Genomic DNA, 26365 nt, shown 5'->3' with positions numbered 1-26365 from the left:
AAGACTTGGGATCACGAATCCATCTCCTAATTCTCACTGCTGTAGGCAGAACACAGGTGATCCCTTCTGACACTCGGGATCTCAGCCTGTGCAGGACCTCTAGACGGTGGCCACTGAGGACCAGAAATGTGCCTAGTGCCACGTGTTGACATGCTAATACCTTGGACATGTTGGGTTGTATAAAGTTATTAATTTGACCAGTTTTTTACTTTAATGTGGTTACTAGAAAACTAAACCACCTCTATGGCTCACCTTGCATTTCTCTGGGACGGCAGCACTGGTTTCCTCAACTGCACCTACCAGGCAGTCCTGACACTGGGATTTCTGTTCTTGTAGAGCTTTGCTCACTCCCTGCATTAAAAAAAAAAAAAAAAAGTTTTAGTTGAAAGTTAGCTCCCAATTTCCTAGTAAGTTAAGCTCAACCCAAGGCCTACTGGTCCAACCCCAATCAGGATTTCCACAGCCCGGGAGGCCCATGCACCTGCACACACACTGGTGGTGTTCCCTCCCATGCCCCTGCGGTGCTTTCCCTTCCCTGCACGTTCACGTGGTCCCGTGTCTGGAGGCAGAGCTTGAGCGCCGCCCCCTCTTGCCTCCACTCCACACTTTCAGGAGAATGATGCTCCTGTGAGGAATCTCAGCGGGCCTTTATACCGGACTTCATTTTGGCTCCCATCACCTACTTCTGTCATAGTTCTAAGTACCGTCTCTGATTGCCACCTTGCCATTCTGAATACCACTGATGCCCTGGGTCTGTAGCTCCCAGTCTGTAGACTAAGCATCCTGTTGCTTTAGGGCCCCTAAATCTCAGTTCTGCAAAACTGAACTTTCCCAAGCCTCTGCCTACTTCCACTCTTTCGATCCAGACTCTCATGACAGCAGAGTAACCTTCCTAAACCCCAACCCTGTGTGCAGGTCTTCGGCAGTTCCACGTCGTCTGCACAGCAGCTCAGCACCGCGTGGAAGGCCCCTCACGACCTGGTCCCACCTCCCCTGCCTCTCTTCTAAACCACCACCCACCCCCTGCCCTCCTGGGTCTCCGTGGCTGGCTTGGCTCAAGTGACATCACCTCCTTGAGAAATCATTATCGAGCTCTCAGGGCAAACACCCTTCTCCTCCTAAAAGATTTTATTACATTGCATTTTTATGGTCATGATGTGTGCTAGGACAACTTGTCAGGTAGATGCTTGAATACCAGTTTCAAACAGTTTTTAAAACCAGACATTAAATATCAGATTCTGCACCTCCTGAAGAACCCAGGGTATCCCAGAGAGAGAAGCTAGGCCTCCTGTGCTTTTCTGTTCCAGGGTCACATCCAGGACACGTGACCACCAGCTGTCACATCTCCTTAGGTCTTCCTTGGCTGTGAGGCCACTTTCTCAGACTTTCCTTGTTTCCGAGGATCTTGACAGTGTTGAAGAGGATGGACGGGGACACTGCAGGACGCGCTCTATCGGCGTTCATCTCCTGTTCCTCATGATTAGACTGGGATTATGGGCTTGGGGGAGGAAGAGCGCCGTTCTCCTCTTGTCATCTCGAGGGCACGCACTGTCCACAGGATTTATGACCACTGATGCTGCCCGTGACCACCCGGCCCACGTGTGTCCGGCTTCTCCACAGTGAAGTACTCTTCTGTCTAACCCTCCCGCTCCACCCAAAAGCTCTGTCCCCTCTGCACTGTCGACTCCGGCCACCCCTGCAGTCTAACGTGACCACCAGACTGCGGTTCCTCCAATTAGTCATGACTATGATTGTTCCGAACAGTCAAGATTTGTTTAGATTTCGTTTCTGAACTATGTGAAATACAGAAAAACTGACACCAGCAGAGTTTGTAGTAGTTCTTACTACAATAATATCCCACAAGGAACATGTGGAGAAGAGTTACTGACACCCCCATGTTCACTGCAGCATTGTTCACAATAGCCAAGATCTGGAAACAACCTACATGTCCATCAATGGATAAAGACGTGGTGTATGTAAACGACGGAATACTGTTTAGCCATAAGAAATCAATCCTGCCATGTGGGACAACATGGATGGACCTGGAGGGCATCATGCTAAATTAGATAAGTCAGAGAGAAGGACAGGGCTGCCCTGGTGGCGCAGCGGTTGAGAGTCCGCCTGCCGATGCAGGGGACACGGGTTCGTGCCCCGGTCCAGGAAGATCCCACATGCCGCGGAGCGGCTGGGCCCGTGAGCCATGGCCGCTGAGCCTGCGCGTCCAGAGCCTGTGCTCCGCAACGGGAGAGGCCACAACAGTGAGAGGCCCGCGTACAGCAAAAAAAAAGAAGGACAAATACCAAACCATCTCATATGTGGAATCTTAAAACAGATTGCTGGTTTGCCAGAGGTGTGGGGGGCAGGGGGTTGAATAGGTGAAGGGGATCAAAAGGTACAAACTTCCAGTTATAAAATAAGTCATGAGGATGTAAAGTACAGCGTGGGGACTACAGTTGATACTGCATTGCCTATTTGAAAGGTGCTGAGGAGTAGATCTTAAAAGTTATCACGAGAAAAAAAACGTTCTAACTGTATGGTGACGATGTTAGCAAGACTCACTGTGGTCATTCTGCAATGTATGCAGTGTCAAATCTTGCACACCTGAAGCTAATGTTGTAAGTCAATTATACCTTTAAAAAACGTGTGGGAAACAGGCCAGAGTGGGATTAAAGGCAACTTATTGACCTAAACGAGCCGGGAGCTGTGCTGCAGCCCAGACGTCGGGGGAGGTTTCATAAAAGTGTGGGATGCAGCGCCATCCTCACCATCCTGCTGCCAGTTTCCAAGCTGTCTGGAGTCACTAAAGCAGTTTTTCATTTTCCAGAGGGGAAAAAAGAGAGTTGCAGAGATCACTGTCAGCAACTTATTCAGAGCAAACACAGCTTGTGTTAAACCCAGAGATAGCTCCCATAGGAAGAGTTGGGAGGCGGATCTGGGGGGTTCGTTTTCTCAGGACACTGCGCCACGTGAGCTGGTTTTCAGACAGCGCAGCCCTCCCTCCCTCACAGCTGTCGCACTTTTCTCCCTACAAAACCACGGCTACAACTTCCTGATTTCCATTCTTTTGCGTATTAAAGTGGGCTGCTGCTTTATTGCTCAGATCCTTGAGACTTTAGTCAGATAAATGGATGGTTAAAGTTAAATGTGAAGTTAACCAGCCTGGATAGCTTCTAAGGTTACCTCATCCGTTCATCATGCCTGAAGGTCTCGTCGGACCGTAGAGTAAAAACCCCATTCGTTGATAGTTTGTTGTTGTTGTTGTTGTTGTTGGCTGCACCACGCACGGGGCATGTGGGATCTTGGTTCCCCAGCCAGGGATCGAACCCCCGCTCCCTGCCGTGGAAGCACGGAGTCCTAACCACTGGACTGCCAGGGAAGTCCCTCCCCATTCGTTCAGATTTAACTGACTTGCAGTATTAAAGCTAAGAGCTGAAGTAAGATATTCTTAAAGTGCCAAGTGAAGTCAAGGTATTAAATAAACGGAGAGTGGGGTGTTGAGGCTGCATGCTGACGCATACTCCTTAAGTTGCCTTTAAATACCCAAGCACGTTCAAGTGATTGACGTGTTTCTTTACCATGTGGTCGTTTAAACTAAAACTTATCCAGCACCTACTGTGTGCACAAGACACAGCTGGGCTCTGGATCACTGCTTTATCACACCTGACTTCGTCTGTCATAACCCAGACTCCCCTGCGTTTGTCCACACTTGGTGATAAATGAACCAGTGTAGATTCCAGCGGCCTGGTGACCTGCTGCCCAGTTAGGGGCTGGGAATTCAGAAAGTGAGCCTTCTCTCTTCAGTCTCTCTGCCTGCTGAAGGGGAGGTTTCAACTCCTCGGGGTCCTTATTAGAAAGCTCTTTTGCCATTTTAGTGTAAATCTAAGCCAGCTGGTTTCTGTGGCAACACGGAAGCTCTCTAGAAGTGATGTGCCGACGCCCCGCGCCCACTGTCTGTTAAGTGCCAAGTAAGAGACGCGGAATCTTTACCAGCAAAGGAGCAGGCGACCAGCCCGTGGGGACCCTGCGGCCACCTGCCCGCGTCCCAGAGCAGGCGTCCCACTCGGGAGGGCGGCTGCAGCCCCCGCGCCGCCTGCGAACACAGTGACTCCCACTGGCGCTGTTCCCTTGCTCACCTGCAAGTCATGCTTTGCGGATGGGCTCTTTATGAACTTTCACCAGTTCTCACCTGCTTCCTCGAGAAGTTTCTGTTTAAGGGTGAATCCAACTACCACCCTTCCTTGGACCACCCGCAGAACTACCACTAGTTCTAGAGAGATCTGGAAAGATCTACCGCTTAGACTCTGATGGAAGAGAAGTGACAATTATCCAACATGGACCTTCTGGGGGTGTTAAAGTTTTCCTTTACTTTGCCTAGATTCTATGAAAAAGTCCTCTGTTGCCCACGACTCAGAACCAATCAATGCAAGAGTGTCTGAGGTCATGGGACGTGTTGGGTCGCACACCCCTGCCTCTCCCAGGGTGGTCTGTGCAGATGCACGGCCTCCCCGGGCCTGGGCTGGCCTCCTGCTCCTGGGGCCCCCGCCTGCCGACAGTGGTGGGTGCTCAGGGCACCAAAGCTTGTCCTGCGGATAACTAGTAAACGCCTAAGGAAAAGGAGTTCTTGTCTCACCTTGTTACGGAAGGAACCAGGTCCATCATCTACCCGCCGCGTCAGGAGCCACAACACGTGGGACGCCAACGTCTGCAGCAAACACACGGTTTACCCGCAAGCCAGCCAAACGCAGAAACCGGGGCACAAGCCGCAGACCCGCTCACGGGAAGGCGAGGGGCGGGGGTACTTAAGGGATGAGGGACGAAGACGCAGGCGCGGGGGGCGTGGGGGCGGGGAAAGAGGATTGGGAGAAGGTGCGTCGTCGCGTTCTGCGCAGGCGTAACTAGACTGCGGGCCTCGGCGCGTCAAGCCGGAGGCCCGGGGCACGAGCTCAGGGCGGGGCTTTGGGCCCTCTCACTTCCAACAGCCTCGGAGCCTGTAACCCTCACGCACGCCCCCTTGGAGGGTCGGCGGTCCTACCCAGTCTTAACAGGCTCCACGTGAATTAGACACAGCTGACTCCAAGATCCTAGAAAACATCTTGTTTAGGCTCCGTGCCGCATGGAAGACACGCCGGTCCTTCGTAACAATTCAAACGACCTTGATTGGTGAAGGCAGGTTACAGGTGAAATGCATCTAACTAACGGTTACCCGCGGTTTCTCTCTCATCCATAGCCGTTCCAAAGGCTATGATGTCCTTGTGTCAACCACGTCCCCACACCCTGTATACTAATGTCTTTCCCCTCACTGACCCCAAATCATAGAACCTTAGAATTGGAAGGTCCTTATCCATGTTCCTGGTATGGGAACCACTTCTATAAAATGGTCATCCAACTCCTGCTTGAATGCTCCCATGACAGGGACCTCACTACTTCATTTCTAAGTGTGATTGCTTTTTCAGTAGAGTTTGTCCCTGTCCCTCTTCACAGCTACAGTGTGGAAACTGGGGCAGGGGGAGGGGGAGTCTCTTCATTTGTTACTTTTAATATCTAAATGACTTAGGCAGGTACAACAGGCAAAACACTTACTGATTTGTCGTCACCCAGCGAATATTGGGCATCTGCTGTGTGCCAGGTATGTACTCAGAATCCATCAGTTACCAAGACGAAGCTACCTCCTGAGCTTACACTCTACAGAGGGGAATAATAAACCAATGAAGAAATAACATAATTTTAGATGGCGATAAATGCTGTGAAGAAAATAAAGCCAGCTACATGGCGAACATGTGATGCAGTGAACGGGGTGGGAGAGACGGTCAGGGAAGGCCTCTCTAAGGAGGCACAAGAGGCAGGACATGGGGTCGCTGTTGCAGGTCAGATTGTGTGTGGGTGTCGACTGTTTGCCAACTACCAGAAGCTTCCATCCCATTCACTGGTGACCTCACTCTAGGACGACAGTGCCAATATGGTGGGCTCCAGGCTCATGGCACGCTCGCTGGACCCCTACTCCTTTTCTCGGGCTCTGTAACAGGAGCGCCGAGAGAGGCTGGTACCCACACGACACTAATCTAGAGGGAGGCCAGCTGCTCCGCAAAGGGGATGGAACCAGAGAGGCCTGGATCTGCTGCGGCCACTGACCTAGAAGTGGCCTAGAAGACCCTAGAAGCCTAGAAGACCAGGGGCAGTCCATCTAACCTCGGACCTCAGCCTCTCACCTGTAAAAGGAGGAGAATACTGCTCACCTCGCTAGAGGGCTGCCAGCTCTAGAGATGGTGCGTATGAGGTGGCTGACACATTGTGCAAAGAGGTGACGGCTGCAGTTCCGTGCAGACACCAAGAGATGCCGGCTCCCCAACTCGCCCCCGGCGATTATCAAGAAATCGCGCTTCAAGTGAGTTGTCTACTTTAGCGGTTCCTCTGAACTCAAGCTTTTGTTGAAGCTCAGCCTTGTTTGTGCACATTTCCTAAACACAACGCACCGATCGGCAGGTTCTCTCACACACCTGCGTCTCAGACCTGCGTCCCCTTCCCCAGACGTGGCGCTGAGCTTTCCCACGGCCAGGCTCGCCAATCCCTCCAGGAGCGCCCAGACCAGCCTCTCGAACCCTGCTGACCCTTCCAGCCCAGCCCCAGGGCCGGCTGCAGCCAGCCTCCCAGCACTGCCCGCCCTAGTTCCGACTCCCCCACGGCAGCGCCGTCTGCCCCTCGGCTGGGCTTGCGCGCCCCTCAGGCGCCCTCTGACCACAGGCTCCTCCTCGGGCTGAGCCCCCCGCGGCTGTGAGCTCCTTCGGGTCTGGGGATCAGCCGCCATACCTGACAGTGCCTGGCTCAGCGGTCTCCATTCAACAGTGTCGGAAGCTGAGGATGAGATTGTGAAATGGTCTCTGGATGACGTCCTCGGTGATTCTTAAAACAGGCTCCATGGCGGGGCGGGGCTGGGCAGAGCGGTGCCGAAGGTGAGGGAGTGGATGGAGGCCGCCGAGAGAGCTGCTCTTGCAAGATGTTTGGCAGACATGCAGGCATTCGTGGATGGAAGGACAACGTCTGGGATCCTCCAGCAAACAAAGAGGGAGAAATGGGAACAATAGAAGGGAGTAAGGGGATGTTTGAAATTTTCCATAATAAAAATAGCACAACAGCAGAAACCAACAGAAAAGTTTGGAGGTGAGAAAAAAAAGCTGTCGTTGGCCAGACGCCTGTGGTTTGAAATCAGTACAGTGAACCCGTACGAGAAACACAAGAGTGTGATTAATTTATTTTTGCTTACCTATTTGGGCATCATTTCTAGGCAAATTCGCTAGTTTCTGTCTTTCCACATGTTCAAGGGCAACTGACCCATGACTAACGTCATAACTCCGCACATCTGTCCACAACATTCCATACAATCAATAGCTTTACCCTCACGCTTTGTGCGTTCACTACAAATTTTCCTTTCGATCCTCATAATAACCTTAGGAGGTCTGTTCAGTATAGATTATTCCCATTTGATAAGTGAAGAAAACTGAGGTTCAGTGGCTTACTTACTTGCACAAAAGTGGCAAATGGAAAACTACGCACCAGAGTCCAGAAGCCCCACGGTCCCTGCCCACCACCTGCTACAGACTCTACCTCAGTGCACTGTATTAGCATCTTGAAACCAGGAGGAAAAATTGCTCTCCACCTCTTTACATCCGCCTTCCCCACGAGGAGGGCTTCGGGGTGGTCACCATTCATTCAACACACGTGAGGATGAGGACAGCCGGGCACTGTGGGACATTCGCAGGGTAAGGAGCCAAGTCAGAAGAAATGTTAAAACATTATCGTATTCTGCCGGACCTCGGGGAGGCCAGGAGTTAAAAGCTCTACCGAGTAGGAACGCTGCAAGGCTGCAAACTATGCTAAATCTATGTTCTGATTTACGCTTACCCTTGACTTTGAAAAAGATTGGCGTTCTTGGTTCATAGTGTCAAACCAGCTGAGTTCAGCCCACCCCCTGTATCTGAGCTCTTTGCTTTCAAACTCTTCCGTTTTAATTTCTGAACAGGAGACCGCCCTTGGAGGCCTCTTCTCCGCTCTTCCTCCTGGGGCTGATGTTACATGTCTTGGCAGAAAGCCTCAAGTGTACTTCAGAACTCCGAGATGCGCGCGTTAAGAACCTGACACTGAAATTCAGTAAGATCTGGAGAACTGCAGAAACGCGGCATCGCAACCTGCAAAACATTTTCCACTAAGCACCCGCTGGGGGTGAGTGTCTCCTCCCACCTCCCGGGCTGCACGGTGGCAAACTGCCCCCTCCTACCCAGCCAGCCATGGTGACAGCCAAGGCCAGGCCGGACCTGGTCAATCGCCCCCCAGCTCCAACACCGCTGCTGGTTTCTCAGGCCACTGAATAAAGTCCAGCTTCCCCAGCCTGACTTAGGTTACCGGGGACCCATCCCCTGGGGGCCCCGAGCCGCTGTGGGGCTTGACGCCCGGCCCACCCAAGCTCCGCCTGGGACTCGTCCCTGCCCCTCCCTGCTGGTCCCGCTGCCTCTCTCCAGCCTGGGCCGCAGCCGGTGCAGGGCTCAGTGACCCCTCCCGACCGCGCTGGGCGGAGCGGACGATTCGCGGGCCTGGGCGCCCACGGCACGTGCGTCACCCCATCCGGAGGGAGGGCTGAGTGGGCGTGGGGGCCCCGCCTCGTTATCTCTGCGGCCCCCTTGCTGCGCAGCTCGCCTGGAGGGTGTGTTTGTAAATCGCACTTCAGGTTTTTTTTTTTTGCGGTACGCGGGCCTCTCACTGCTGTGGCCTCTCCCGTTGCGGAGCACAGGCTCCAGACACGCAGGCTCAGCGGCCATCGCTCACGGGCCCAGCCGCTCCGCGGCGTGTGGGATCTTCCCGGACCGGGGCGCGAACCCCTGTCCCCTGCATCGGCAGGCGGACTCTCAACCACTGCGCCACCAGGGAAGCCCTGCACTTCAGTTTTGAACGAAAGCCGACGTCTCTCCGGCACGCGGCTTCTCCCCACCTCCAGGCCCCCATGGGAGTCGTGGTGGCGAGGTGGCTGCTGCGGGCACTTCCCTGCCTTCTTAGTGTCCTTCCTCCTTCGGGGAAGTGGAGGGGGAGCTCTGTCCTCATGGAGTTGCGACCAACGGATGACAGCCCTGCCCACACACCTGCGACCCAGGAGCAGTCTGGACGCAGGAAGCCGTGGAGGGACCGGCACCCGCAGAGACGCTCTGGCGCCCTCTGGTGGGCGCGCGGAGCACCCTCCCGCCCTCGCGCGCCTCGGGCCCGAGCCCCGCCCCGCGAAAGGGGTGCGAGGGAGGCTGCAGCCCCGGGGGCAGGCTCTCTGGGGCTACAGAAATCTTACATTTCGGACGAGAGCGCCATATCCCCCTCCCACGCGGTATGAAGAGCTCACGTCTTTGGAGTAAAATAGAAAAGCAAGGTGGGCAAACACTGCCGACCTTCCCCGTGGGCGTTTCTCCATCACGAGTAACTAAGACGGCAATTTGCCTTGTTCCCCGCATGCGAGTTCCCTGCATCTATGGTTTGGGCTCTTTGAATGTCAGTGTCATTGAGGTTTTCATAATTATGTACCTTCAAAAGATGTTCAATGTAATTCTGATCATACTCCTCTAAAAATGCCTCAGATTAAAAGCTTTTGCTGCCTCTTTAGACCGTGGGCCTGCAATTATAGAAAATGAACTGCATTTTAGCTTTCCATTGAAATTAATAACAGCGGTTCCCCAGTTGACTCTGTGAATAGTTAATGGAACAAACAGGGTACTTCAGTACAATGTGGGCTGGGAAGCCATTTGAGCGAGATTCTGGGTTTCAAATGGGAAAATAATTCATGCAATGCAAACCTTTCTCCTATATGCTCTGTGCAGTCGGTGTTTCTCCAAAATAAAAACTCAACTATTTAACAAGTGATTAACCATGCCTCAGTCTCCGTGTTACTCTGACGGACGACTCAGGTAAATCACCTTGCACGTGGTCATTTGACAGTGAGGAAACTCAAGTTCAGTGGGGTTGAACTCCCTACAGGCCCTAAGCTGGAAAGGAACAGACATAAAAGTGGAATTCAGTCTACTGACCCAGAGCAAAGGGAACCCTGCAAGCAAGTACTATCTTTCCCATTTGACAGATGTAGGATTAAGTCAACTAACTTGACCTTGTACCTCCGTGGCCTGCCAGCCAAGTGGCTCGACCCCTTAAGAGACACCGGAATGGAACTTACAGGTTCGTGATGAGGGTGTCTCCACCCTTTCCCCCATCCACTGTCACTCCCACCCCTGTTCCCAAGCCCCTGGGTCTGTCTCCCAGCTGGGAAGGGGGCTTTAGGAACACTGTGGTTGAGGATTTCACTTTTGACATCTCCACCGAATCCAAATTGCTCACTTTTCGGGGGGATTTTATCTTTATAGGGTCTGGGCATAAGGGAGAAATTTCAAAATTAGGTTAGACAAGGCACTGGTGGTTAAAAGAAAGCTAAGAGGGATAAAGAGTAAAAGGATGTAAGTAATGTTGAGACAGAGGCGTAAGAGGAGAAAACTCTCCTCAAGAAGCTCGGTCATAGGAGCCACCATCCTTGTGTCTTTTCACATGCTTTCACCCCAAATTTCACTCGCCCATGTGACACTAGGAAGAGGATGAGTGACACAGAAACAGTACACCTAGAACACAGTAGAAGATTCTGGAGAAATTAGTGAGAGGGGGTTATGAATTTCCCCAAGGTCTGACTGTAGTGGGCATCTGGTACAGTGCCGATGCTTTAATAAGAATAGCCCTCCTTACAGATGGCCAACAGGTACATGAAAATATGCCCAAGATCCCTAATCATTAGGAAAATGCAAATCCAAATCACAAAGGGACAGTCCCTCCCACCTATCAGAATGGCTAATACAGAAAAGACAAGAAATCAGTGTCGGTGAAGATGCGGAGAAAAGGAACCCTTGTGAACTGCTGGTGGGACTGTAAATTGGTGCAACCAATTAAGTGTCCATTAATGGATGAACGGACAAAGAAATTGTGGCAACCACAGGGACACACAGCCCACCCACTGAGGAAAACATGCAATTTGGGCAAAACAGGCTGGTAAGTGGAAGCTGATGCAAGTAACGGACATGTCCTCATATCCCACGCCACCTCCTCCAGGAAGCCCTCCACCTCTTCCCTCCAAGTACAAGTTATCGCTCCCTCCTCTGTAACTGCATGAAACTCCTAAGACATACCTGTGGGACTTCCCTGGTGGCGCAGTGGTTAAGAATCTGCCTGCCAGTGCAGGGAACATGGGTTCGAGCCCTGGTCTGGGAAGATCCTACATGCCGCGGAGCAACTAAGCCTGTGTGCCACAACTACCGAGGCTGCGCTCTAGAGCTGCAAGCCACAACTACTGAGCCCGTGTGCCACAGCTCCTGAGCCCGCATGCTGCAACTACTGAAGCTCACGACCCTAGAGCCCATGCTCCACAATAAGAGAAGCCACCACAGTGAGAGCACATGCACCACAACAAAGAGTAGCCCCCGCTCGCCGCAAATAGAGAAAGCCCACGCGCAGCAACGAAGACCCAGTGTAGCCAAAAATAAATAAATTTATTAAAAAAAAAAAAAAGACATACCTGCAGTTAATCCAGCAAACACCGATCAGGCCCCTGCCGTGCTCCAGGGCCTGCTGGGGATCTCATGGGGGACAGGATGGAAACTGTCACCCTAGAGCTGATGGGGGTACAGGATGCCACAGACGCGTACAGCCAGAAGTTAGTGCAGCCCAGGGTCCCCGGAGCGCTCCTTTGCAAAGGAGCCTAAGTCAATAAGTAGGACTCAGCACGTGGTGGGAGACATTCCAGACCAAGTGTGAAAAAGCCCACTGAGAGGAGAGCTCTGGTAGGTTCCGGGAACCAAAGGATTTCCGGATGAGAGTCACATGAGGAATGGAGGGACAGCGGCCAAGCTGCCCGAGACCAAAGGGGACCAGGACCAGAGAAGGGAGCTTGATCCCAGGGCCGAGAGAAAGCCCTGAGGGGTAAGCAAAGGTCACGACATCATTAGCCTGTGTTCCAAAAAGATCATCTCTGGCTCTGTTGGATAGTTCCCTAGCGGAGCAGTGTCCTCTCCACCCTACGAGCCCCTTGAGTGCAGAGCTCTGTCCCTCCGCCCTTGGCATCCCCAGGGCACTCACCATTCTTAGTGAAGGCTTGTTGGGAGGCTGAATAGCATTTCCACGTGCATCCACCCACCCTGCCCTCTAGACACACTGAGATCAGCCGTCTTTTCTACATTCTTGGCATCAGTTCCAGCTGAGAAGACATGTGGATATTCCATAGTCTCCCAAAGCCTTCCAAAGATTCCATTTTCCTCTAGAAACACTAGAGTTTAAAAGAAAAGCCCTGTCATCATGAATTTTGGCAACGTCCTTGCTCTGTCTGTTGCTTGTTTTTTTTAACCTATCTTTAAATTTGAAAAAAATTGGTAACATTTAATAGATACAAAATAATGCATATGATAACATGAGACAAAAAATAATAAATGAACATCATGAACCTACCTGACCTGAAAACCAGAATGTCACCAAGGTCACTAAAAGCACTTGAGTGTCCCTCCCTGAACCCATCCCCCTCTCTCATCCTCAACCCTGGAGTAACCACCATCCTACAGTTTTCTAATATGAAGTTTAATTTTGCTTGATTTTGAACTTCATAAGATATTATACCATATGTTGTCTCATCTGAGACTTTTTTGATTCAACATTGTTTCTAAAGTTCATCCTTACTTTTGCATATTGTTGACAGTCATCCATTTTCACTGCTGTATAATATTCCACGGGGTGGTTTACTTATCCATTCTCCTATCGATGGACATTTTGGTTGTTTCTAGTTTTTGTCTATTATGAGTAATGCTGCTGTGAACACTCTTTCAGTTGCCTCTTGGTGTCCAAGTGCAAAAGCAAGAGCGACCCTAGGGCATGTACTTAGAAGAGGAATTGCTGGCCCTCCAGCTTACTCGCTGAGCGGCTGTACCATTTTACATTCCCACCAGCAGTTTGTAAGAGGACTGCTGAGATGAGATGGCACTGTAGCATTAATTGGCAGCGGTCTGCTTATTAAGAAGAGATTGTCAGATGTGGCGCATATACACAATGGAACATTACTCAGCCATAAAAAGGAACAAAATTGGGGCATTTGTAGAGATGTGGATGGACCTAGAGACTGTCATACACAGTGAAGTAAGTCAGAAAGAGAAAAACAAATATCATATATTAATGCATATATGTGGAATCTAGAAAAATGGTACAGATGAACCAGTTTGCAAGACAGAAATAGAGACACAGATGTAGAGAATAAACGTATGGACACCAAGGGGGGAAGTGGGGGGGATGACTTGGGAGACTGGGATTGACATGTATACACTAATATGTATAAAATAGATAACTAATGAGAACCTGCTGTATAGCACAGGGAACTCCACATCGCTGTACAGTAGAAACTAACACAACATTGTGAACGACTATACCCCAATAAAAAAAATTTTTTTTAAAGATGAGATTGTCATCTTGCCTTAAGTTCATTTACTGTTTACTTCTCCTCTTCTGAAAAACATCTTTTCTTGACTATTGATTTTTTTGTGGTTCTTTAAAATTACTTTTTTATTGATTACATATATCATAAACACCAAATCCCAGGTTGTAAATAAACTTTTTATTTTAAAATAATTTAGATTTGCAGAAGACTTGCTGAGGAATTACCACCTACTCCTCACCCAATTTCCCCTAATTGGGGAACATTACCAAGAAGCATTCCTCACAACGAAGAAACCAACATCGGTGTGTGTTACTATAAACTGAACTCTAGACTTCATTCAGATTTCACTACTCTTCCCAGCAATGTCCTTTTGCCATTTCAAGAGCTGAGCCAGGATGCCACTGTGAATTTCATATAAATTTCCTTTATGTTGTCTTTTGGTGAATGGAGGCCTTAATTTTAATGTAGTTGCACTTACCAGTCTTTTCATTTATAATTACTACTTTGGGGAACTTTTGGAAGGAATTCTTCCTTATGCCTATGTTACTGTGATCCACTCATTTATTTAGGTTTTGCCTCTCACATTTTAAGTCCTTCCTTGTCAGAAGTGATCTTTGTGTGGGCTTCCCCGGTGGCGCAGTGGTTGAGAGTCCACCTGCCGATGCAGGGGACTCGGGTTCGTGCCCCGGTCCGGGAGGATCCCACATGCCGTGGAGCGGCTGGGCCCATGAGCCACGGCCGCTGAGCCTGCGCGTCCGGAGCCTGTGCTCCGCAACGGGAGAGGCCACAACAGTGAGAGGCCCGCGTACCGCAAAAAAAAAAAAAAAAAGAAGTGATCTTTGTGCGTGGTGTCAGATACAAATGCGATTTCATTTTTGTTCCTACGGTAACAGCTCTATAATGAGACTTTATCTTTGATCTCAAAGTCCCTCCGATTTCTTCTTCTTCAGGAATTCTGTGTCTATTCTTGGTTCTTTACGCCTATGTAAAATTTTAGATGCAGGTTGCTCAGTTCCTTGAAAAAGACTGCTGGGATTTTGACTGGCACTGCATTGAGCTCACTCAGAGAGAACTGACATCTTTACAATATTACATTTACAGTATTGGTATTTTCTTCCCGTGAACTTCATTTTTTCTCCATTTGTTCTGGTCTTTTAAAATATGTTTCAAGTCTTTCTTTTTGTGGCCATTGCCGAAGTACCAGCTGCCTCTCCCTTAAAGTCAGGAACAAGACAAGGGTGTTCTTAGGGCCCCATCTCTCAGGGGGCCTCATATCACTGTGCCTCCTCTCACCATAGTCATCTCTTCAGGACAGGACATGTGACCCAAGCCAGGCCCTTCCTCCATGGGATCTGTCAAACCGAATCTGGGGGAGAACAACCCCTTCTGTCCTCTTTAATTGGAAAACGGTAAAAAGTTTCTCAGAAATAACAACTCCAGGACTTCCCTGGTGGCGCAGTGGTTAAGAATCCGCCTGCCAGTGCAGGGGACATGGGGTTGAGCCCTGGTCCGGGAAGATCCCACGTGCTGCGGAGCAACTAAACCCGTGCACCGCAACTACTGAGCCCACGAGCCACAACTACTGAGCCTGCGCTCTAGAGCCTGCGTGCCACAACTACTGAGCCCGCGAGCCACAACTACTGAGCCCACGTGCCACAACTACTGAAGCCTGTGCACCTAGAGCCCGTGCTCTGCTCTGCAACGAGAGAAGCCACCGCAATGAGAAGCCCGCGCACCGCAACGAAGAGTAGCCCCCGCTCGCTGCAACTAGAGAAAGCCCATGCGCAGCAACGAAGACCCAATGCAGCCAAAGATAAATAAATAAATAAATTTAAAAAATAATCATAATACATTTGCATTAAAAAATAAAACCCATATTAAAAAGAGAAATAACAACTCCAGGTCCCCTGCAGGGTGAAGAGGCCTGTTTACAGGAACAGCAAATATACGGCTGCTTCCTTCTCTCTGACCTCCTAAGCCTCAGGTATTTTTGCTGGGAAAACTGGAATAATTCTTACTTCATGGGTTGCTATGAATATTGAATAAAATGATGATTTCAAAATGTTTAGCACAAAGAGTCATCCAGGGCTACCTGTTGGTGTCGCCGTTATTAATGTTATAAACACGATTATTCTACACTTACAGCTTCTCACCCTCCTTTCTCTCACCTGGTACCCCTCCCTCCACCTCCACCCCGGTGCGTGTCATGGAAGGACTGACTTTCCCCCCAGCCTGCTAACTTAAGGAAGGAACAAATATTATTACATACCAGGAGATACCAAACATGCACAATTCAACATTTGTTCGTGGACTTGAGCCCTACATTTTTTTTGATGCATAGCGTGTGTTTCATTGCACTAACTCCATCTGCTAAGGATGTGCTTCCAGAATGCCAACTCCAGCTTGCATGATTTTTTTTAAGAATTATTATTTTAATTGTGATAAAATACACATAAGAAAATTTCCCCTCTTGACCATTTTTCAGTGTGCAGTTCAGTGGCCTTAAGTACCTTCACACTGTTTTAAAATCATCACACCATCCACCTCCAGAATGTTTTCCATCTTGCAAAAGTGAAACTCTGTCCAGTTAAACACAACTCCCCATCGCCCCCTCCCCAGCCCCTGGCAACCACAGCTCTACTTTCCACCTCTATGAATCTGATGGCTCTGGGTACCTCATATAAGTTCAATCACACAGAATTCATCTTTTGTGACTGGCTAATTTCACTGAGCATCATGTCCTCAGGGTTCATCCATGTTTTTGCCTGTGTCAGAATCTCCTTCCTTTTCAAAGCTGAACAACATTCCGCTGTATGGAGGGACCACATCTCGTTTATCCAACATCCATGGACACTTGAGTTCTTCCACCTCTTCATTAACTGTCAATAATGCTGCTCTGAATGTAAGGCACAAATATTTCTGAGACTCTGCTTTTAATTCTTTTGGGTATCTACCCGGCGGCTTATGTGATTTTTAAGAAAGAAGGAAGTTCCAGAGTTCCAGCACAAGTCCTCCCTAGCTATTATTACCCCCATCGCTCAGAGGAGACGGCAATTTGCCCAAAGTGTCTCACACAAGTCACGAGAGGAGATATATCTACAGTCTGGCTCTTCTGCTCCAAAGCCCATGTTCTACCCGCTGTAATTTGCTATCTCCCCCACCAAAGAGAAAACTACTGGAGATAATCAACAGGTTCCCCAAAGTGGCATGCTATGACAGAAATCCACCACAGTCAATGACTTTCTAATACATGGGAGGTAGACAGAAGGCATATCCCATTCACAAAAGCTTTATCCTTTATATGCTTGGAAATTAACCTGGTGTGGTGATTTCAAGATCTGTTGAAAGAAAATTATAAAATTCTTGTGGGAGAAATGAAGTTTTAAAAAGTTGGGTGCTGGGTTCTGTTTCAGGTTATGAAGATCTGACACAGTAAAGATCAAAAAACTCCTGTAGTTAGTTATAAATAAAGTTCAAACTACTGGGTGTAAGATAGGCTCAGGGATGTATTGTATAGGTATTCCATGGGGAATATAGCCAATATACTGTAATAACTGTAAATTGGAAAGTAACTTTAAATTGTATTAAAAATTAATTAAAAATCATACAGTTCAAAAACTAATTAGAAATTTCCACAGGAATTGTACTAAGAATCCATCTGGAAAAATAAGTAGGCAAGAACACTGCACTGGGGAAGGAAAATAAAAGTGGAATCAGGAGAACTCACTTCCTAGATAATTATCGAATATATTACCAAATGACAATCAATAGGACAGTATGACATTGGCTTAAGAACAGAAAAAAGTAACGAACAAAATAAAGCACAGATTCCAGATATATGCCTAAACCTTATGAGAGCTGTTACTAGGACCAACCTGGAATAAGAAAACAAAGGGAAAGGAAGCAACTTTTAATAAAAGCCACTGAAGAAACTCAGTGACAATAATAGTTACTATTTAATAAGTATTAACTTACTTATTGCCAGGGGTTATTCTAAAAGTGCAATAACTTGTTTAATCCTATTAACAACTTCAAGAGGCATGTTCTATTACTTTCCCGATTTTATGGATGGAGAAACTGAGTCACCAAGAGGGTGTATGAACTGGCCCCAAACCACACAGCAGCTCTGGTGTCAGAGCTATGGGATCCACGCCCGGAGAATCAGTCCACACCCAGCTTCTTAACCTCACACTGCTCTGCTCACCCTGCAGTGAGGACAGAGCTTCAACCCAGTTGTTCAAACAGTTATGCTTCAAAAGCCCTGCTAAAACCCACAGGCACAGAAAACAAACTGATGGTCACCGAAGGGGGGGGGGAGGGATAAATTAGGAGGATGGGATTAATATATACATGCTACTATATATAAAATAGATAAACGAGGACCTACTCTAGAGCACAGGGAACTCTACTCAATGTTTTGCAATAACCTATAAGGGAAAAGAATACGAAAAAGAATATATATATATAACTGAATCACTGTGCTGCACACCTGAAACTAACACAACATTGTAAATCAACTACACTTAATTTTTTTTTAAAAGCCCTGTTTTAAAAACAAACTTAAAAAAATTTAAATTCCTATCTCAAATGCAGGAGGTGAAGTCTGACATTCAATAAACAAGAAATTGCGACAAACAAAATTTTAAATATCAGTATAAAAATAAAATTTTGGTACCAAAAAAAATTGAAACCAGGGAAAAGATCATGAAAAAGCTATGTGCAAATCACCAGAATGAATGAAGTCAAAAGACTGACAGTGTCAAGCACAGGTGAGGCTAGGAAACACCTGCGTCTCTCGCACATTGCTTGGCGGCAGTGTGAATTCATTCAAGCACTCTGAAAAACTGGCATTACCTGCTAATCCTGTACATATGTGTACAAGATGGCCCAGCAGTTCCACTCAAAGGCACAGACACAGGAGACATGAGAACACAAGAGGAGCATTCCTCAAACGACGTGCATAAGATACTTACAGCATCTCTATTTGCAAGAGCTAAGAATGTATATAACAGCTTTAATCACAATAGCCCAAAACTGGAAACAACCCAAATGTCCATCAACAAGAGAATGGCTGAATGAACCGCGGTTATTCACACAATGGGATACGCCTCAGCAATGAGAAGGGATGAATCACTGACACACACAGCAATGGAGATGAATCTCCCACTCGGCTGAGTGAAGGAAGTCAGGTATTGAAGGGCAGGTGCCCTGTGGTTCCATGTATATGAACTCAAGAACAGGCAAAGCAATCGAGGGTTAAAAACTAAAAGTAGGAGTTCCTTTGGGGAGTGGGCATTTGACTGGTAAGGAACCCAAAGGAACTGTTCAGGGGCTAGAAATGTTCTGTCTTGATCGGGACAGATGATTACCCAGGTGTAAACATATTTAAAAATCCATTGAGTTGTACACTTAAGATGTGTGTACTTGAGGTAAGGAGTAGCTCTAAAAAAATTAAAACTGGTAAATCAACAAAATGCCATACTAAATATGAGTGACAAAACATTTTTTAATTCATTCAACAAACATCTCTAGAATAACTATTGCATACAGGACGCTGAAAACACCTCACTGACCAAATGGGACCACCATCTAGGAACTCAACGTCCTGCGGGGGATGCAGATAAACAAATAAATACAGAACCTCATAAAGCATAATTGAGTTGGGGACAGGCGTCAGGGGTGCACCCGGGATGCTCACCCTGTCTGAAAAAGCTGGGAGAATTGTGGCAGTAGAGAAGCGGTTTAACCTAGGTCTTAAAAGATGAGTGGAACCACGGTGAGATACCACCTTACCACCATTAGGATGGCTACCATCAAAAAACCAAGATAGGGGCTTCCCCGGTGGCGCAGTGGTTGAGGGTCCGCCTGCCGATGCAGGGGACGCGGGTTCGTGCCCCAGTCCGGGAAGATCCCACATGCCACGGAGCGGCTGGGCCCGTGAACCATGGCCGCTGAGCCTGCGCGTCCGGAGCCTGTGCTCCGCAACGGGAGAGGCCACGACAGGGAGAGGCCCACGTACCGCAAAACAACAACAACAACAACAACCAAAAAACAAGATAACAAGTATTGGTGAGGATGCAGAGAAATGAGAACCCTTGTGCCCTGTTGGTGGGGATGCAAAATGGTGCAGCCATTATGAAAAACAGCATGGAGGGTCCTCAAAAAATTAAAAATAGAACTACAGTATGATCCAGCAATCCCACTTATGAGTATATGCCCGGAAGAATTGAAAGCAGGGCCTTGAAGAGATCACTGTACACCCACGTTCTCAGCAGCACTGTTCACAACGATCAAGAGGTGGAAGCAAACCACGTGTCCGTCGACGGATGAATGGATAAGCAAACTGTGCCGTGAACACACAGTGGAATAGTATTCAGCCTCAGAAAGGAAGGAAATTTGGACACAGGGTACACCATGGATGAGGCTTGAGGACATTGTGCTCAGTGAAATTAGCAAACACCAAAGAACAAATGTTGTGTGATTCCACGCATATGAGGTCCCTGGAGTAGTCGAGTTCGTAGAAGCAGAAAGCAGAACAGCAGGTACCAGGGGCTGGCAGGAAGGGGACAGGGAGTCACAGGGCTTGGGTTCTGCAGGAGACTGGTCGCACGCACCGAAAACGCCCCCCCCCCAGCGGCATCCCCCCCGGAGCACCTGTGCCTGCATGGACCTCCACCAGGGCGGCGCTCTGCACGCGGACACTGTCGCACGCAGGCGGCCAGCATGTCCCTGTCATGCAGGACCTCCCCTCTGTGCAGCCCAAACAAACCCCGAGGCCCAAGGGCCTCTGTGCTGGACAGACCTGAGTTAAGGGTCCTACCCGTGTCATCAGTTACCAGGCATCAGATTAGCACAAATTCCTGCATCTTCTTAAGTCTCATTCTCTATAAAATAGGGCAACATGACCAGATTCAAACACGTGTGGTGGACAATAAGATGCCTGTGTGTTTGATGAAGGAGAGCTGCACGGACCTGGTGTGAATGTCCAGTGGAAGGTGATGGACATAACCAGACCGTGTCCACTCAGAGTTCACGTTCACGGCACACTCGGGCCCCTCGTTCCTCGCTAGATCCCGGGACTCTGCGAGCTGGCTGTTCTCAACTCTACAGACGCCGAGAAAACTGGGCTTAAAGACGGTCACTGACTTGCCCTTGGCTCCACACCCAATCAGAGGCCAAGCCAGGCCCGGGGATTTTGTGTTTCCCTCCATACGTAATCATACCTTTAATAAAAACCTTCTTTCCGGGCTTCCCTGGTGGCGCAGCAGTTGAGAGTCCGCCTGCCGATGCAGGGGACACGGGTTCGTGCCCCAGTCCGGGAAGATCCCACATGCCGCGGAGCGGCTGGGCCCGTAAGCCATGGCCGCTGAGCCTGCGCGTCCGGAGCCTGTGCTCTGCAACAGGAGAGGCCACAACAGTGAGAGGCCCGCGTACCGCAAAAAAAGGATAAAAAAAAAAACCTTCTTTCCTTCCAGCAATAGCTTTCGGAATAGAGCTAGATCCTATTGGACAAAAAAGGCTTTTGAATGTTTGTGCAGGTTCCAGGGCACACGGATGTGCCTAGACTCCTCGGGGCCTCCAGGCCAACTGGGCTCCTGCATAGGCTCCCTGCGCTGGGGACAGTCCCCTCTTCCAGCATGACGTCCGTCCCCCCAGTGGACACAAAGCAGCTGAGACAGGAGCCTGTGTTTCGTCTTATATCCCGGCACACTGCAGCTGCTTAATAAATCCCGAGTGAGGAAATGCTTTCTGGGTTTCTTAAGAATAACCCAGAGACTTTACTCTCTTCTCATACTGCACCTGCAGAAAATCTTCTAATCTTGTCTTCCAAACCTGGGACCACCTTTGTTAGCAATTTGTCTTCTCTTTTTTCTCACTGGATTTAGTGAAGGTCATAATCATCTGTTGTTCAATCATCAGATATTTTTGAGCAGCCTCTACGTGCCAGGCTCCGTGCTAAGTGTTGGAGGTGTGGCCCTTGGAGGGCGGCAGAGCATGGTTGTGTAGCCTGTCTACTGCACAATCCCAGGGTACGGCCTTCACAGCACAGCCTTTCCCTAAGGCATCTCCAAGGGCTCCAAGCCTGAGGACAGAGGAGCACATCAGACCTCCCCCTCTCCAGGGAAATGTTCAATTTCCATCAAATCTGGAACTTGGGAGGCTTACTTAGGTGAAGGAAGGGGGCAGGGCTCAAGCCTCTCTAGCATCGTGGCTCCTAAACCACCCCCCACTGGCTTTCGGGTACCAGGACGCTCCCTGGGGAGAGTCTTCCCCCTGAGTTCCCCACCGGGCTCTAACTTTACAGCACCAGCCAAATTTTCCCAGATGGATTTCTAACCGTTGAAATGGAGGTTTCTAATGGAAATCCCTGCAGCCCTTTACTTAGAGCCGCTCTGGTGGACACTACTCTAATTATTCAATTGCCTAATTCCATTTATCTTTCATGATCCATTATGCACTGCTGACAGGCTGTGTCTTCCTCAGCACATACATAACCTAGTCTAATGGACTCTGGGTGAAACCAAGCCCATTGACTGAGGAATGTAGCTGGTACCTAATTCCCCTAAACTATTATTTTATAAATGAACAAGGCAGACAGACACATTTTCTGCTTTAGGATAAATATTTTATGAATTGCCCCTCTGAGACATCACATTATTAGGACATTATCCTTCATTCCTCCCCAAGGTTTGCAGGGCCCGGGCAGACACACACTCAAGAGTACATCTGGGTGATTTCACTGAACAGGCTGATTTCAAAATCTGTTTGTATCCATGGAGAAAAGAAATAATTTTGTCTCATGGACAGGAAAAGTTCTTTAAATGTGGATTTGCTATTTCAGTGTGAAAGTCATCGTTTGGGGGACTTTTGGTTTGACAGACGTGTGCAGGGTCTCGTTTTTAAAATTCAGTGAACCTTCTTCCCTTGGCGCTCCCAACGGAACCACGCGATCCTGGGATGAGTTTTGCACGGATACAGGAAGGAGCATCTCCCTTATGCTGAGAACCAAGCATCGTAAGAAAGTCAACCTTTCTGTTTGGTTAAGTTCCCCTTTTTAAAAGATGCAGCTTATAATAGAAAAGCCTGCTTCTCACCAAACACGGTCATGTTTTCACTGTACCCACATGGGCATTTCAACCTGGGCTGGGTCATGGCACTCAGGCTAAGAAATAATGTCTATTCTACCCAGGTTGTAAAAAGAAACCCACTTCAAGTGGCAGTGGCCCTTCTCTTGTCCTGGATAAATAGTGCACACTTTTTTTTTCATGTTAGCTGTAACACGTATATTATTAAACTGATAAAAAGGCTCTAATTGGACTATTGCTTGAGAGCCTTCACATCATGACACAAAAGACGAGGACGTGCACTTAGAAAATGCTGAGGGACAGAAGCAACTGATTTTGTGGTCCTTCCCAGTAAATGGGGGAAATATAAAGATCTGGAACGAAGAGCGAACAAACTAAATCACAGGAGTTTTTCCGATGATAAATAACCTTCACATTTGTTCCAGATGTTACGTCAACGTATCTGCTTACAGAAATGAAATCAGTCGTAACGTTTCTTAGGGATTAATTAGAATCGAACTGTTAGGGAGCGCTGCCTGCTCACCTTTGACAAAATGCCCCAGGAAGTTGAAACAGGAGTGATGTGGGAAGGAGGAAGGAGGAGGCGCAGTGAATGCATCTACATCTTCTTAGATTCTCCCTTGAGTACATTTTACCTTTGCCATAAAATGAAAACATTTAAATTTCTTTAAAATTACATTTGCCTTAATTACACCCGGGCCCTGATATCAGTAAGCTCCCATTTCTGCCTGTTTTTCTGTCATAAAGAGCGACCAGGCTCATCATTTCATAGAGTTGTTTTCTATGGGATGTTCGCTATGTGCAGCATGTTAATAGCCGGCTGAATATGAATAGGCTCTGTGGCTCCACTTGAAATATAGAAAAATGGCCCAGACATTAAAAAAGATAAAAGGGAAAAGGGCAGTAATGAATTTAGAGGAAAATGAACATTAATGGTACTAGCATTACTCATGTCCCAAATAACAAATTATTGGAAATCTGTCAAGTATACCAAATTATCTACTCGTCCGCTGCTGTGGGGTCCTCTGCAGCCATCCAAAACCAGCAAGAGCAAGACAATTTGAGATAATTTTACTATTTATAACAATAGAACAGGCCATTAAGATAAATTAATGTCATTATCAAGTTTCTATGAAAATGACAAATACCAGTATTTCGAGCAGCTTAGAGGCTGTTGACTATAATGAAATCCGCTGCCCAGGTACTAAAGAGAAACACTCCAAGTAATTATTTTCTAGTAGCCTGTTTGTTTCCTGACCATTCATTTGCTTTCACCACAATTAGTTCCGTACACAATATGGTGGTAACTAAATAGTCAATACCGCACAGCATTAGGACTAATTGGGCCATTAGGATGCAGTTTCCAGCCTTTTCCTCCCTAAAGAGAGCTGGGAGTAAACAGACCAGAAGCAACAATGAGAGAACCGTGCTGGCATGGATTGTCTTCATTTAAAGGAGCTCCAAACAAGACAATAAACCACACAGTGGAAAGCTCTGCAGAGAACACCCTCGAAAGAGCTGGACAACCACCAGGTAGATGGCACTGGAGCACACCCCGGTCCACCCCCCCCCTCCCCGGGGATGCCAGCCCGAAGAGCCTTCTGCAGCGGCATCCTTGGGCTCGGAGGAGTGCCAGCCAGAGGTGTTAAGAACACCTTGTTGGTCTGAACCTGGGAATTCTTCTTCCACTGCTCGGATCCGTGATTTCTGAGTTGTCCAAAGCCACACCATGGAAGGCCCATCTCCCTAACACAGCTATGTCATTGATTGCTTCTGGGTCATTGTTTTAGGACCAAATTACTCCAAGGCTGTCCACAGCCCAGGGCTGCCTTCCCTAAATCAGACATCCATGGGAAAGAACGCCCCTGACAATTGCAGTGAGTGATTTATTAAGAAGACACAGTCACACAACCGGGCCCTCTTGAGCCCCTCATTGCCTGAGGCAAGTTGTACCTTTGCATCGGGCAGAGGCCCGGCAGCGAGCCGCGTACCCTCAGTTACTAAACACGAGGGGATTCATGAGGCCTCTCAGGGGAGCAGACGGTGTTCCCGCGGCCATGCTGCCTTCTGTTACCGGGTTCGTGTGCAGACTGCTCTGCGGACACCACTCAAAACCTGCCCGCTGGCTAGGCCCACCTGCCTGCCCCTCTTTCAGCTGAGACGAGGGTGCGGTCCTTCAGGACCCTAACTTATGAGACACAAACACACTGCCACATTTCTAAAGAACTCGGAGCACGCGAGGCGTTCAAGCAACAACAGAACGATTAAGAAAAGGCAGAGAAGACCTTCCCAGGTCTTTGCGGGAAGAGGACTCAAAAAGGAAGAGGAACGGCGTGCACAGCAAACCACATTACATAAGCGCTGCGATTGCATTCGCTTCAAAACGTGATACCTGCCAAGGTGCGCAAAATATGGAATCAGGCAGAGGGGACCTGGGAGACGAACTCTTCCGATGGTCAGATGAGAAGCACAATCCGCGTCGCAGAGGTGAGAGCCGATGGCTGGTGTCTTGATTCGCTCGTACGTATCCTTCCCACTGGACCACTTTGCGGCTCCCCGCCTGCGCAGGTACGCAGGGTGCGTGCGCATGCGTGCGAGTGTGCGTGCGTCTGCGTGCGTGCGCGTGCTTGATCCCATCTGCCTCTCCCCGCGAGCATTCAAAGGGCGTGCTTTTCCGTCTCTGTGACCACAGCCATAACCGACCATATGAAAGACAGAGAGAATGTCTAATTTACCTTTTACCTAGAACAGAGTTAGCATTCAATAAATAAATGCTCTTTCAAAGAATATCAGAATGGGTTTTCTGACGGCAGTGATTTCAGAAGAGGTAAAATACAGGTGGGCCACGGACCTGGAAGGAGGAGAGAAAGGGACTTTCTGCGGGTGCAGTTGCCATCCGGCTCCAGCAACTTAAGAAGAGCGATTTTGAGACAGGATCCCGCTTTGATTCTGAAGTCTGTGCTGCTGTGGTTTCACTGCCTGGGGCGAAGGGCCCTCAGGGAGGAAAGTTGTCCCCACTCCCCTTTGGGATGCTCAGAGACACCAGTCCAGGACCCCCCGGGCTTGCTTCAAGAGTCCGCTGCTGGCTGCTGACCAGTATGGGGCCATCCAATTTGTAAAGTTACAAATAATGTTTTTCAAAGACATGGTTCCTGGGCAAAGTGTATGGTGAGTTAATTACACCTGCTATCCCGATGGTGATCATCTTTATGATAAACCGTAACCCCCAAGAGTTCAAAGCACTCTAAACAATTAGATTAATTACACTCAAAGTTTCCCCAAAGGGTGGGCCACGTCATGACCTCTGCTTCCAGATGAGGAAGCCGGGAGATACAGAGGCGAAAGCCGGGAAATGGGCTGCAGGCTGTCCCATGGATGGCCCACCCCCGGGAGGCGGTGTTTGCGGGGAGCTGTAATGCTGGAAGCTGAGAGCGGCTGGGGGCGACAGGGAGTCCACCCAGCTGCTATGTGGAGGGGCCGGGAGAGTCCTGGCGTCGCCAGGCACCTGCTTCTATCTGGGCGGGGCCTCCCCAGGTGCGGAAGTGGCAGCACGCTGCAGGCCTCCTGCACCTGTGCCTGTCCCTGTGCTGAGCAGACTGAGGTCCCCTCCGTGTCGCTATGCTAAGGGCAGCAGGGGCAGCTCTGAGGTCAAGACACAGGAGCAGGGCTGAGCAGGCTGGCGCATTCTCTGTTTTAACCTTCCCCGGTGCCCCACAAGGCAGGGCTACTTATATGAGGAAACTGAGGTCTCACAAGTCAAGAACGTGCCCAAGGTCACCTGGCCAGTGGGTGCAGAGGCGGGATT

At 48.9% G+C, this 26365-nt stretch overlaps 1 protein-coding gene across 1 annotated transcript in view; it reads right to left on the bottom strand.

Moving 5' to 3' along the window:
• Window positions 1-25149, bottom strand: part of LOC132593877 (collagen alpha-1(I) chain-like) — a 71014-nt gene extending 45865 nt beyond the window's left edge. Inside the window, exons 1-7 of the mRNA XM_060288252.1 lie at window positions 24953-25149; window positions 20447-20578; window positions 10196-10385; window positions 6805-9307; window positions 5581-5682; window positions 4631-4702; window positions 253-351 (exon numbers count right to left, since the gene is read on the bottom strand). Of these exons, the coding sequence (XP_060144235.1) occupies window positions 8348-9307; window positions 10196-10385; window positions 20447-20578; window positions 24953-25149 (1479 nt within the window). The 3' untranslated portion in view covers window positions 253-351; window positions 4631-4702; window positions 5581-5682; window positions 6805-8347. The remainder of the gene's footprint in view (window positions 1-252; window positions 352-4630; window positions 4703-5580; window positions 5683-6804; window positions 9308-10195; window positions 10386-20446; window positions 20579-24952) is intronic.
• Between the last annotated feature and the right edge of the window lie 1216 nt (window positions 25150-26365).

This window comes from Globicephala melas, chromosome 18 (assembly GCF_963455315.2).
Source record: "Globicephala melas chromosome 18, mGloMel1.2, whole genome shotgun sequence".
Lineage (NCBI taxonomy): Eukaryota > Metazoa > Chordata > Mammalia > Artiodactyla > Delphinidae > Globicephala > Globicephala melas.
The sequence above is the reverse complement of the archived record's forward strand: the minus strand, read 5'-3'. Positions and strand labels throughout refer to the sequence as shown.